The 11764-nt window shown below is 55.6% G+C and overlaps 1 protein-coding gene across 1 annotated transcript in view; it reads left to right on the top strand.

Annotated features, from left to right (window-relative positions):
- Nucleotides 1-7488, top strand: part of ACE (angiotensin I converting enzyme) — a 16985-nt gene extending 9497 nt beyond the window's left edge. The window contains exons 11-25 of the mRNA XM_031064355.1: nt 106-228; nt 700-911; nt 1410-1546; nt 1819-1977; nt 2395-2482; nt 2682-2825; nt 3046-3237; nt 3567-3664; nt 3929-4101; nt 4531-4754; nt 4988-5132; nt 5335-5433; nt 5833-5955; nt 6481-6668; nt 6917-7488. Of these exons, the coding sequence (XP_030920215.1) occupies nt 106-228; nt 700-911; nt 1410-1546; nt 1819-1977; nt 2395-2482; nt 2682-2825; nt 3046-3237; nt 3567-3664; nt 3929-4101; nt 4531-4754; nt 4988-5132; nt 5335-5433; nt 5833-5955; nt 6481-6668; nt 6917-7107 (2296 nt within the window). The 3' untranslated portion in view covers nt 7108-7488. The remainder of the gene's footprint in view (nt 1-105; nt 229-699; nt 912-1409; nt 1547-1818; nt 1978-2394; nt 2483-2681; nt 2826-3045; nt 3238-3566; nt 3665-3928; nt 4102-4530; nt 4755-4987; nt 5133-5334; nt 5434-5832; nt 5956-6480; nt 6669-6916) is intronic.
- Nucleotides 7489-11764: the final 4276 nt, after the last annotated feature.

The following is an 11764-nucleotide window of genomic DNA, read 5'->3' as shown; positions in this document are numbered from 1 at the left end:
CATAGAGATCTCCCACCACTTGGACCACAAATGGTGGGGTTGAGCTCTTGGACTTGTCTGTTTCCCCTTGTCCCCAGTTCTGACCTTCATGGGCTTCCTTGGCAGGTACTTTGTGAGCTTCGTCCTCCAGTTCCAGTTTCACAAGGCACTGTGCCAGGCAGCCAACCACACCGGTTCCCTGCACACCTGTGACATCTACAAGTCCAAAGAGGCTGGAGACAAACTCAGGTGGGGACAGAGGAGGGTCAGGAAAATCGCCATGGGCAGATGTGTGCATGGAAGCTGATGGTGTGCAAAGGAAGGAAAGAAGAAAGGAAGGAAGGAAGGAAAAGTGAACTGGAGAAATAGCTTTGCAGATGGATGGATGGATGGATGGAAATACGTGGAAGCACAGGGGTGGGGTGAGTGGTCCTCACCAGAGTATTGCTATTGCCCCAGCCATGAGCTCCCACCCAGACAAGAGGTCACTAAAGCACAGTTGGCTCCTGTTGATTCCCTGGTGTTAAATGCATGAGTGTGTGACAGGGAATCCTCAGTTCCCACATGCAGGACAGGTGGTGGCTTCCAGGGCAGTTCCCAGGTTCATGTCCCACCTTGGAACAGCATTTCCAACCCTTAAGATGCTGAGATACTATCACTGCTTCTCTCCCATCCATCCTCTGGCCTCATGCTGGCTCTTGCTGTTCTGCTCCTCTGCAGAGAAGTGTTGAAAGCTGGGTCCTCGAAGTCTTGGCAGGAAATCCTCTTGAATCTCACTGGCACGGGTCAGATGGATGCTGAACCCCTTCTGGAGTACTTCAGCCCTGTCACCAAGTGGCTTCAGGAGCAGAACAACAAGACCAATGAGGTGCTGGGCTGGCCTGAGTTTGACTGGCGTCCCCCTGTCCCTGAAGGCTACCCTGAAGGCATTGGTAAGGCTGCAGCTCCATCCTGGGTTTGGGGAGGGTCAGGAAGAGGTCCCCCAAGGGACATCATTAATCCACAGGCAGAAGCAGAGGAAGGTCTCTGCTGTGGGTGGGGTGGTCCCCATACCAGGAAAGAGGAATAGCCAGCTCCAGTGAAGTCCCACAGGGTGTTGCTTCCCAGGAGGCAGGTGCCATTGTCTGAGGCTGCATAGTGGTGTCATGGTGTCTGTCATGGTGTGAAGAGTTTCTCTTCTTAATTGTATTCTTTGTGCTCATGTGGGAGAGTCTAGGGCATGCAACTTGTCCTGTCATCCCATCCTCTGTCCAATGGGACACCCCAGCTGGGAACCTCTTCCCCCAGTTCTTAACTCAGCCTGCTCCCAAGTTGTGGCATCCTTCAGTGGACCTGCAGTTCTGGGAAAAGCTTAATTATGGCTTCTCCATAGTGCTCTTGCAACTCTCCTGACCTTTCTCGCCTCTTCCCCCATTTATTTCCTCCTCCAGACAAAATAGCAGATGAGGCACAAGCTAAAGAGTTCTTGTCCGAGTACAACAGCACAGCTGAGGAAGTGTGGAATGCCTACACCGAGGCCTCCTGGGCCTACAACACCAACATCACTGACCATAACAAGGAGATCATGGTATGGGAACGACCCTGGTGCTGTGCAAGGAGAGCCAACAGCCAGGCAGGGCAGGTGGTACCCAGGGCATGTTTCACAGAAGCTCTGAAAACCAGGGCAGCCTCTGCCCCTTGTAAAGGGAAAACGTTCTCACCCTTTTCCTTGAAAACCCTCATTATCCCATGAGGTACCCACAAGGGCAGCTGTGGGGAGGGTGTCATGGGATGCCAGGTGGTGTTTCTAGCAGTGGCCTGTGTCTTCTCCCTGAAGTAACTCTACATCTCCTATTGTAGCTGGAGAAGAACTTGGCCATGTCCAAGCACACCCTGGAGTACGGCATGAGGGCCAGGCAGTTCGACACCTCCGATTTCCAGGACCAAAGTGTCACCCGCATCCTCAAGAAGCTGAGCGTCATTGAGAGGGCAGCCTTACCTGAGAATGAGCTGAAGGAGGTGAGTGGCAAGGGGGCAGAGCAAGAGAGGGTGTCCCTTGCCGTCACCTTGTGTGAAGACAAATGTTTCTCTCAAAATTTAAGAAATGCCACTGGGCAGCCAGCATCTGCCTTGAAGAAGGTGATGGTTTGGTACCTTCTACACAAAGCCAAAATCCTTGTCTTCAGGGTTTCCCATCCAAACGTTGTCTAATCCAGGCTGCAGTGGGGCCTGGATGTTTGGGTGACAATAGCACACTGCTTGTTGGCCCCAGGCCCTCTTGTATTGATTCTGTGTTGCCTCCGTTGGGGTCACACTTGATCTTGGAAGGGACCAGAGTAAAACACCCAAAAACCTCGATGGTCTGGGACATCCTTCAACATCCTCCGATATCAGGAGCGAGGCTAACCAGTTTATATACTCTGATTTCCTTTGCAGTATAACACCCTCCTCTCAGACATGGAGACCACCTACAGTGTGGCCAAGGTCTGCAGAGAGAACAAAACCTGTCACCCACTGGATCCTGGTAAGATCTAGCAGGGTGTCCTGTGGGGCATCAGCACCTGGCCCAGAAGGGAGGGAATTTTTTTAATGGGGGCATGAAGGAAGGCCATGAAGGGTTCTTTCACTTTCTCTGTGATGGCCCCTGAGCAACATGGTATAGAACCATTGCCCCTGCTCAGCCCATCCAACAGCATCTCAGTGGCTTCGTGGCTCTCTCTCAGACCTCACAGACATCATGGCCACCTCTCGGGACTATGACGAGCTCCTCTTTGCCTGGAAGGGCTGGCGGGATGCTTCTGGGAAGAAAATGAGGAACAACTACAAGAGATATGTGGAGCTGAGCAACAAGGCAGCCATGCTCAATGGTCAGTGCCCTGCTCCCCTAGAGCCCACCATGGCCCCAACCCCCTGTGAGCAAGGGATTGGGCTCTTCATCCAGCTGGGGGTCAAAATTCCAAGGGTGTGGAGGTCTCACTAACTCCCAGGAGATTTACTCTCACTCTCTCTTGGAGTGTCTGAACAGCAAGACAGAGTCTTGCCCAAGAAGGACAGAGTCTGACAGCTTCTGCTCTTGCCCTACCACAGGCTACACGGACAATGGGGCCTACTGGAGATCCCTGTATGAGACACCCACCTTCGAGGAAGATCTGGAGAGGCTGTATCAGCAGCTGCAGCCCCTGTACCTCAACCTGCATGCTTATGTACGCCGAGCCCTCTACAAAAAGTATGGTGCAGAGTACATAAACCTGAAGGGTCCCATCCCTGCCCATCTGCTAGGTAAGGGCTCTGCTTGAGCAATGCTGCATCTCCCACCAGGTGTGGCTGTCTCTGTGCCATGCCAAGAGTTAACACTGGTCTCTGTTCAGCTCTGGCTGAAGGGAAAATGTCCCCTGGGATGGGTCTGTAGAGGCCAATCTGCCCCAGGGAAGGGCAGCACGCTCAGCGTGATTTGACTTCTCTTGCATGGCGGGGCTCCTGCCTACATTGCCCTTATGCAGACAGGGCAGGGACCAGGCAGGGTGATCCTGTGCAGGAGGAAGGAGTAACTGGTTGCTCTCCTTTCCCTGTCTCCCTCCTAACATGTGTCATCCTTCTGTGCTTCCCAGGCAACATGTGGGCTCAGTCATGGTCCAACATTTTCGACCTGGTGGTACCTTTCCCAGATGCCACCAAGGTGGATGCCACCCCGGCCATGAAAAACCAGGTCAGTGCTTTTCTAGGCTGCTCCAGGGAAGTCCCTTGGGACCCAGCAACCTTTGGCTGTTGCCACCATCCAGGCTGCCAAATGCTCTAATGCTGCCAAAAAAATCCATGCCTCATCTGTATTCTCCCTACCTCTATATGCCAAGACGTGAATCCAGGTCTAGGTGACTCCTGGAGATTCCCCTGCCCAGAACAAGGTTAGCCCTGTCCTCCCATCCTTCCCCAGCCCACATTGCCCCTCACCAGGTCTCTGTTCTTTCCCCAGGGCTGGACACCCAAGAGAATGTTTGAAGAGTCAGACCATTTCTTCACCTCTCTGGGCCTCATCCCGATGCCACAGGAGTTCTGGGACAAGTCCATGATCGAGAAGCCATCGGACGGGCGGGAGGTGGTGTGCCACGCCTCAGCCTGGGATTTCTACAACCGCAAGGACTTCAGGTGCCCCTGGGGTGCAGGGGGTGGCCACTGCTGCTGTGGTGCTGGGGCAGAAAGAGTCTTTGTAGAATAAGGGCACGTGGGCTGATGCCACCACAGTGTGGCTGTGGCACCCCAACTGTGGCACTTCTCTTGGTACCCAAGCTGCTGGTAGGAGTCCCCATGGTGGATGGAGGGCAATCCATGCCTGCCCTGCCCTCTCCTGGAGAATGGAAAAGCTGATGAACAGGGACAGGGAATGGGCAGGGTCAGCAGGAGATGCAGGAGGAGGAAGAGACCAACCCAGTGGAGTAGGACCACCCTGGCGTGGCATCAGATGCGGGGAGGGGGCACATAGAAAGGAAAAATAGCTCAAGGGGGTCTGATGGTTCCTGGAGGTTTTCATGCCACCACTGCTCTCCCTTCTCCCCCAACCCCTGTGTCCTGGTCCAGGATCAAGCAGTGCACCGTGGTGAACATGGACGACCTCATCACAGTGCACCACGAGATGGGCCACGTCCAGTACTTCCTGCAGTACAAGGACCAGCCTGTCTCCTTCCGTGACGGGGCCAACCCTGGCTTCCACGAGGCCATTGGGGATGTCATGGCCTTGTCTGTCTCCACCCCCAAACACCTCCATAGCATCAATCTGCTGGACCAAGTCATGGAAAACGAAGGTGAGCTGGAGAGCCAAACAGCAAATGTGGGGATGCTGATGGGAACAGGTGGAAATGCAGATGGTCAGGAGGGGCTGGGCAAGGTTGAAGTGCTCAGGAACACACATGGTGGCTTTGCATGCATTGGGGGGACAGGACGTGTTGGGGACACCCAGTTCTGGGGCAGAATGACCCACAGAGCGAGGGGAGGTGGATACAGCACTGTCTTGCTCACATCTTCATGCCCCGGGCAGAAAGTGATATTAACTACCTGATGAGCATCGCCCTGGACAAAATTGCCTTCCTGCCCTTCGGGTACCTCATGGACCAGTGGCGCTGGAAGGTGTTTGATGGGCGGATCAAGGAGGACGAGTACAACAAGGAGTGGTGGAACCTCAGGTAGGATTGAATTCAGACCCTGTCTGGGATAAGGGCCTTGGTTGTCATCCCACTGGGTGCTGTCTCCTTGTGGTCCAGCTGACTGCAATGGGAATTATGAGATACATAGCCTCTCCCTCTGTCCTCGCACCCCACTGTGTTCCTTCCCACTTTGCCCCATCTCCTCCTCCCCATCTGGCCTGACTCTCCCTCTCTCACACAGGATGAAGTACCAGGGCTTGTGCCCACCAGCACTGAGGTCTGAAGATGACTTTGACCCCGGGGCAAAGTTTCACATTCCTGCCAACGTCCCTTACATTAGGTGAGCCAGCAGGGCTGGGGCATGAGAGACACCACTTGGACATAGAAGCAGGATTCCCAGGTCAGATGCCAGCAATGACACCTTTTCCATGGCTGGTGGTACCATCCTGCGTGGGCTGGGCAGCTCCAGAGACCCTGACAGAGCTTCAGACAAGAAGTCTGAATTTAGGGGAATTTCTCCCTATCCAAGGAAGATGAGCTCATCCACTCCAACAAACATAAAACACATTATGGGAGAAATGGCCTCAGCAGGTTGAGCTGAGCTGGAGAAGGTATAGCTCCAAAGCCGCTGATGCTCCTCCAGACTGGGAGGGTGCAACCAGAGAATGAGGGGAGCCACATCCTCTGTTGCACAGGCACAAGCAGGGTCCATTCCCATCTCTTCACCCCTCTCCACCAGGTACTTCGTCAGCTTTGTGATCCAGTTCCAGTTCCACCAGGCACTCTGTGATGCAGCCAGCCACAAGGGTCCCCTGCACACCTGCGACATCTACCAGTCCAAGGAGGCTGGGAAGATCTTGGGGTAGGTGTGTGGGCAGGGTAAAGCCAAGGCATCAATATCCCCAAATACCTTAAAGCCAGCCCAGCAACACAGGAGGCAACACAGCCCCTGCTCATCCCTCCCATCCCATACCTGGGGGGATACCCTGGGCTGGGCGCTGGGGCTGTGATTGCAAAGGCAGCCACTAGATGGTAGCTAGGCCCCTGCCAGGGGGAAGGCTTCCTCCTCCTCCTCCTCCTCCCAGCCCCCAGTTCCTTAGGGAAAACACCCCCCCTTGCTTCAAGAAAAGCACCTGCAAAATTAACTCTTTCACCCAGGGACTGCTCCGCATCAGGCTGGATTCACTGGAGATTTTTAATCCATGCAAACCCCTCTTCCCCCTGCCAGCTAAATGTCCTTCCCTGTGCTCCAGGCTGGCAGCCCTGTGGTTCTGGGGGTTCAGACTGTACCCAGGGATGCTGACACCAAGAACTCCAAGGGAAAGGGAGGGACTGGCAGCCAAGAGGGTGATGGGGAGCATACTGGAGCTGATTTCTCCTGCCACAGGGATGCCCTGAAGCTGGGTTTCAGCAAGCCATGGCCCGAAGCCATGCAGCTCATCACAGGACAGCCCAACATGTCAGCAGAGGCCCTGATGAGCTACTTTGAGCCACTCATGACGTGGCTGGAGAAAGAGAACCAGAAGAACGGGGAGGTCCTGGGCTGGCCCGAATACAGCTGGACTCCTTACACAGGTATGCAGGGCTCAGCCAAGCACAGCAGGTCCACGACTGGCCAGGCCTCAGCCCTCACCAGGGTCAGAATGAAATGGAGCTCTCTTGGTGCCACTTGGCCATCCCAAAAACCACAGGGTGTTTGAATACTTCTCCTTGATTCCTCGTGGAGCTGAGGCCAAAGGGCATCCAAGAGACCAGCAAAGGTGGCCCAACCACAGATCAGAGCCTCCAGTAACAACCATGTCTCTTTTTTCTCTCTTTTCCAGCCCAGCAAGATGACTCCAGCACAACTGATTTCCTGGGAATGTCCCTGACCAAAAGTCAAGCCACGGCTGGGGGCTGGGTCCTGCTCGCCCTGGCACTCATCTTCCTGATCACCACCATCTTCTTCAGTGTCAAGTTCTTCTTAGTCAGGAGAAAGACCTTCACATCCATCTCAGAAATGGAGCTGAAATAAGGCAGAGCCACCAGCAGGGCAACACACACAGGGTGCAAGCATGGGCACTTGGCCAGGCTGGCAGCCATGCCGTGGGCACACTTGCCAAGGAAGCCATGGGTTTCCACAACCCAGGATTACTCTCTCCTATCAGGTCAGACATTCCTTTCCACTATGCAAGAGCCAGAGCAGAGAAGAGCTATTTATTTGTCAATGTCTGAATCAGGGGAAAGAGAAGTTGAGGCTCCGGCAGGCACGGAGCCGTCACAAGCTGCCCCTGTGCCCAGGGCTGGAGCTGGTCCAGCCTGGTCACCCACCAGCCAATTCTGATCTGTGGGCAAAGCCACAGAGACTTGAGTGACAGAGGGCAGTTTGGGGAGGGATGGAGCACATCCTGGTTTGCCTGCTACCAGGCTGTTCGCTTGCATGGATGAAAAATAAACCTATGTCTTGTCCCCCTTGGAGCAGCAGCTCGGCTTCTTCTTGCATGCGGGCTGGGGGCTCAGTGGAACAAGGCTCTCAAGCAGGAGAGCTGCCACCCCAACCCACTGCAGACACAAATCCCTGGGGACCAGTCTGGCTCTGGGGCAACACAACTGCAGCACCCAGCTTCTCCCCTCCCCATCTGAAAGATCAGCATCCCTTTGCAGCATCTCCATCCTCCCCTGAACCGCGGCTCCCGTCAGAGCTGACAGCTCGTGGGTTCCCAGTGCAGCACGTGCCTCAAGGAGGGGCTGAATCAGGGCCAGGAATCCCCAAAGTCCAGACGTGAGCTGTTTAAAGGGCTGGGGGGTCAGCAGGCTGGAGCTCACCACTGCTGTGACTCCAGCACCAGTGCCACGCTTACGTAAGAGCCGGGCAGGGGGTTCCAAGGTCAGCGATCGCCTCCTGCCCTCCAGCTCCTGATTATCTTGGGATCTTTCTTCTGCTTCTGAAAACAAAACTTCCTATTTGTTCTGCAGTGATTAGGTGCAAAACTAATCCCAGGCTGGGGATTATTGCAGCCTTAAAGAGCTGTGATCTGCTGCAGCCCGAAGCAGCAGGGGAAATGAGGGGATCCGGATGATCCACCCTTGCCTATCCCATCCCATGGCCTCTGCCCTCGGTCATGGGAAGCTGAGGCTTGGGAGCGGCTCCGTGCACCTGGCAGAGGAGCACAAGGCAGGTGTCTGCCCGCCCACGCTCGGCTGTTTGTTTGCTTTCCATCTCCTCGAGCGCAGGACGCCCACGGGGAGGTGGCACCCCAACCTTCCGTGGTTCTGCCACAGCCCCAGACCCCGAGCAGCAGCCCCAGCAGCTCTCACGCCGTGTCCTTCCCTCGCCACATCCCGGGGCATCTGCTTTCCATCCCGGCACACCAGGCTCCCTCCTCTCCCCCCTTCCCGGCAGTGCATTGCTCACGGAGCTCAGACCTGGCACGGTGAGAGCTGAGCTGGAAGCCAAGTGTGTTTTCAGCCTGGGAAAGCAGGCTGGTGCAGGTGTGCTCCATCCAGCTCGGTTCCTCGCTGGTAATTTTGAGCTCCTTGGCTCCTTTCTGGCCCATTAGTGGAGGAAAAGAGGTCTCCAAGATCATCAAGATCCTGCAAGTTTCATGAAAATTGCTTTCTGGAGAAGAGGATTAAAAAGAAAAAAAAAAGAAAAAGGAAAAAAAAAGAGCCACACTGAACACTGTCACTCAGGGAGTGCAACAAACACTCAGCCCTAGCTAGACATCAGAGAATCCACACAGGAGCTGAGTTTGTCCTGCCAGGGACACGAGCGTGGATGATGGGTGCCCTGAGCTGTGTCCAGAGGCACACACACAGCCCAGGCCCACCAGCCATGCAGAGGACAAGGCAGACACCAGGCTCCTTCAGCACAGGTCCAAGCTCTGTGCAGCAGGTGGGATTGGACACCAGCCAACCTTCCACATGGGGCCAAGGTCCACGCAGCAGATGGGATGGTGTTGGACACCAGGCTACCTTCAACACAGGTGCAAAGTCCACCCAGGAGATGGGGCTGGACACAAGGTTATGCCCAGTCCAGCCCAGGGGGAGGCTGAAGGTCCCACCTTGAGCTCCACTGGAGCTTCTTGGCTGAGATGGGGGGCATGGGTGAGACTTTTGAGGGCAGTGAGGGCCAGCTCTTGCCCCAAGGGCTCTGCCAAGCTGGCAGCAGTGCTTTACAAGATAGCTTTAAACCAAGGATGATTTCCCTTCCCCGTTGTGATAACATCTGGAGAGATTTTGCTGCCTTCTGCCTTCTGCATCATGCTTGCAGCTGAAATTAGGAGGCTCAGCAAAATCACTCCCTAAGGAGAAAAAAGAAACGTAAAAGCAGAAAAAAGGAGGAGATTCCCCCTTAATTCACAGAGCTCCTGGAGGGGAGCTCAGGAGGCAGCAGGTACTGAGGCTTGGGGGGCTGCTTTGCACTCCCCTGCTTGCACACGGATCTTCCAGAGGAGATTTGCTTTAAAATCACATGAATTCAAAGCAAGAAACACTCTGGGTTCCCTTCACCAGCACAAGGACCCTTTGGGAATCAGAGGAACCCATTTTTCATTTTTTTTAGGTCCATTTTTCCCCTCAGGAAGGTGGCTGGGGTTCCCACACCCCACGGCCCCGTGGTGCTGGTGGGGCCTGGCCAGGGCAGGTCTATTCTTAGCCGGAGGGTGGCCAGGCAGGAGCAGACAGGGTGCACGGGCTGCGTTCCTCACATTCCCCTCCCCGGGGACAGGGAGCGCCTGGAAATGCACAGCCACAGCTTGGCAGCAGCTGGGGCCATCCCAAGGGGCCACCGTGGGCAGGGGAGAGGGGCCAGGTGGCCTTGGGGGGGTCTCAGGGGACAGGAATTGTGGAAGGGAGGCAGTGAGCCGCAGGAGGGACTGGGAGAGCTCCATCCCTGCAGGCCCTGAGAGCTCTGGTCAGCACCATCCTTCCCTCCCACTGCCCAAGCAGGGCTGAGGGGAGTAAAGGTGAATTTGGGGGTGAGGGGCAAGACCCCATATTCCCCCCCTAAGCAAGTTCAGACTCTTCCCCGCCCCATGGCTCAGCTGGAATTCTCTACCAAGGGGGACAGGGCCAGATCCAAGGCAAACGACAGCTCTACCCTCCCGATGTCCATCCTTGATGGAGGGGTGCCATCCCTGCCTGTGGCTGGATGCACTGGGCACCAGGGGGGTGCCATCCTCCCCAGGGGATGCATGCAGGGGTGTCAGCTGTGCTGATCCCCTCCCTAGCCCCACAGAGTCCCTGCCCTGCACAGGCAACATCGCCCTGTCCCAGGGTGCCCCAGCAGCAGGACCCCAAACAGGCTCTGCCCATGTCCCACTGCTGGTGGGGACCTGTCCCCACCCTTTGGGGCTCCCCCCTGAGCTGACACTGTCCCACTGAGGCATCCCAGGTGGCAGGGAGAGAATTCTCCCCACCAAAAGTGCTGGGAATTTGGCACAGGCTCCTCTCCCCGCTTGCCCAGGGGAGTTTCCAGTCAGACAGACCCGCTGCACGCTGCCTTTCCCTGCTCCTCCCTGCAGCATCACGAGTTATTGCAGCCTGCAGGCCCCATCCATCCTCCTGGCAGGTGAGTCACGAGCCTGCCCCGTGCCTCAGTTTCCCCTGCTGTGCAGTGGGGACTGGCAGGGGGCCAGGGGGATGCCATGACCTGAGTGGCCACGGCCCAGAGCAGAGTCGCCGTGGCGTTTCCTGCCACTCACAAGTGGGAAGTGGCTTTGTCAGGAAACAACGTCCGTGACTTGGTTTAATGTCACTGAGTCCTTTCCAGATTTACAGTCTTCCAGGGCTGGGAAGGCCCAGGCTGATGAGAGTTCAATTTGGCTGCACATTTTTACCTCTGTTTTGGGTTTTTGTTTCATACTTAACAAACAAACAGTGTGGAGGTGAGAGCCTGAAAAAATACATCAAGATTTGGAGTGGCGAGGCAGAGAAAGGAGCCAAAACAAGGAGCATCCTTCCACCTGCAAAATAAATTTACAGCCCAAATTCCTCCATCCCGTGTTAAGTCCGTGGAGCATCTTCCAAAGGTGAAGGGCAAGGCAGGGGCATGAGCCATGCCAGGCAGAAGGACACCTGAGAGTGCCTGGGGACAGTCCTGGTGGCTGGAAGCAGCTTTGGGGACCACAAGAGCCCTGTCTCTCCCTTCCCAGCTGTGTTTGCAGTGTGGCTCTAATTACAGAAAGAGGCAGAAATGTCGCGTCTCGGTTGGCAAACATTTCTCCTGGCAAGTGCCAGCCGGCAGCTGCCACGCTGGCATCCAAGTGGGCTCCCAGCCCCTCCATCCCACACCTCCCACCACAAATCCATACCCCAGTAAGGCTGCACTCCTTTCCCAACGTGCCTGTGTCTGCCCAGGGCAGCCCCTCGCTGAGTAGGTGATAATTTCCTGCACAGATCAGAAATCCCAGGAGCAGGGAGGGGGAGGACGCCCTCGGGAAGCACCCAGGTCTCCTCTGCCCTTGGAAACCAGGTAATTTCCCACTGATTCCCCAGGGTGTGGGAAGGAAGGGAAAAAAAAAAGGGGGAAAGGAGTAAAACCTCAAAAACGTTCAGTGAGGAGAAAAAGGAGGAGGAGGAGGAGGGGGGAGAAGTAGAACTGAGTGAGGGAGGAGGAGGAGGAGAGCAGGGCAGGGAGAGAGGATTACTGTTCAGTTAAATTAGAGGGAGCCCTTCAGCTGACTTGAACA

Source organism: Geospiza fortis, unplaced genomic scaffold (assembly GCF_000277835.1).
Source record: "Geospiza fortis unplaced genomic scaffold, GeoFor_1.0 scaffold344, whole genome shotgun sequence".
Classification (NCBI taxonomy): Eukaryota; Metazoa; Chordata; class Aves; order Passeriformes; family Thraupidae; genus Geospiza; species Geospiza fortis.
The sequence above is the reverse complement of the archived record's forward strand: the minus strand, read 5'-3'. Positions and strand labels throughout refer to the sequence as shown.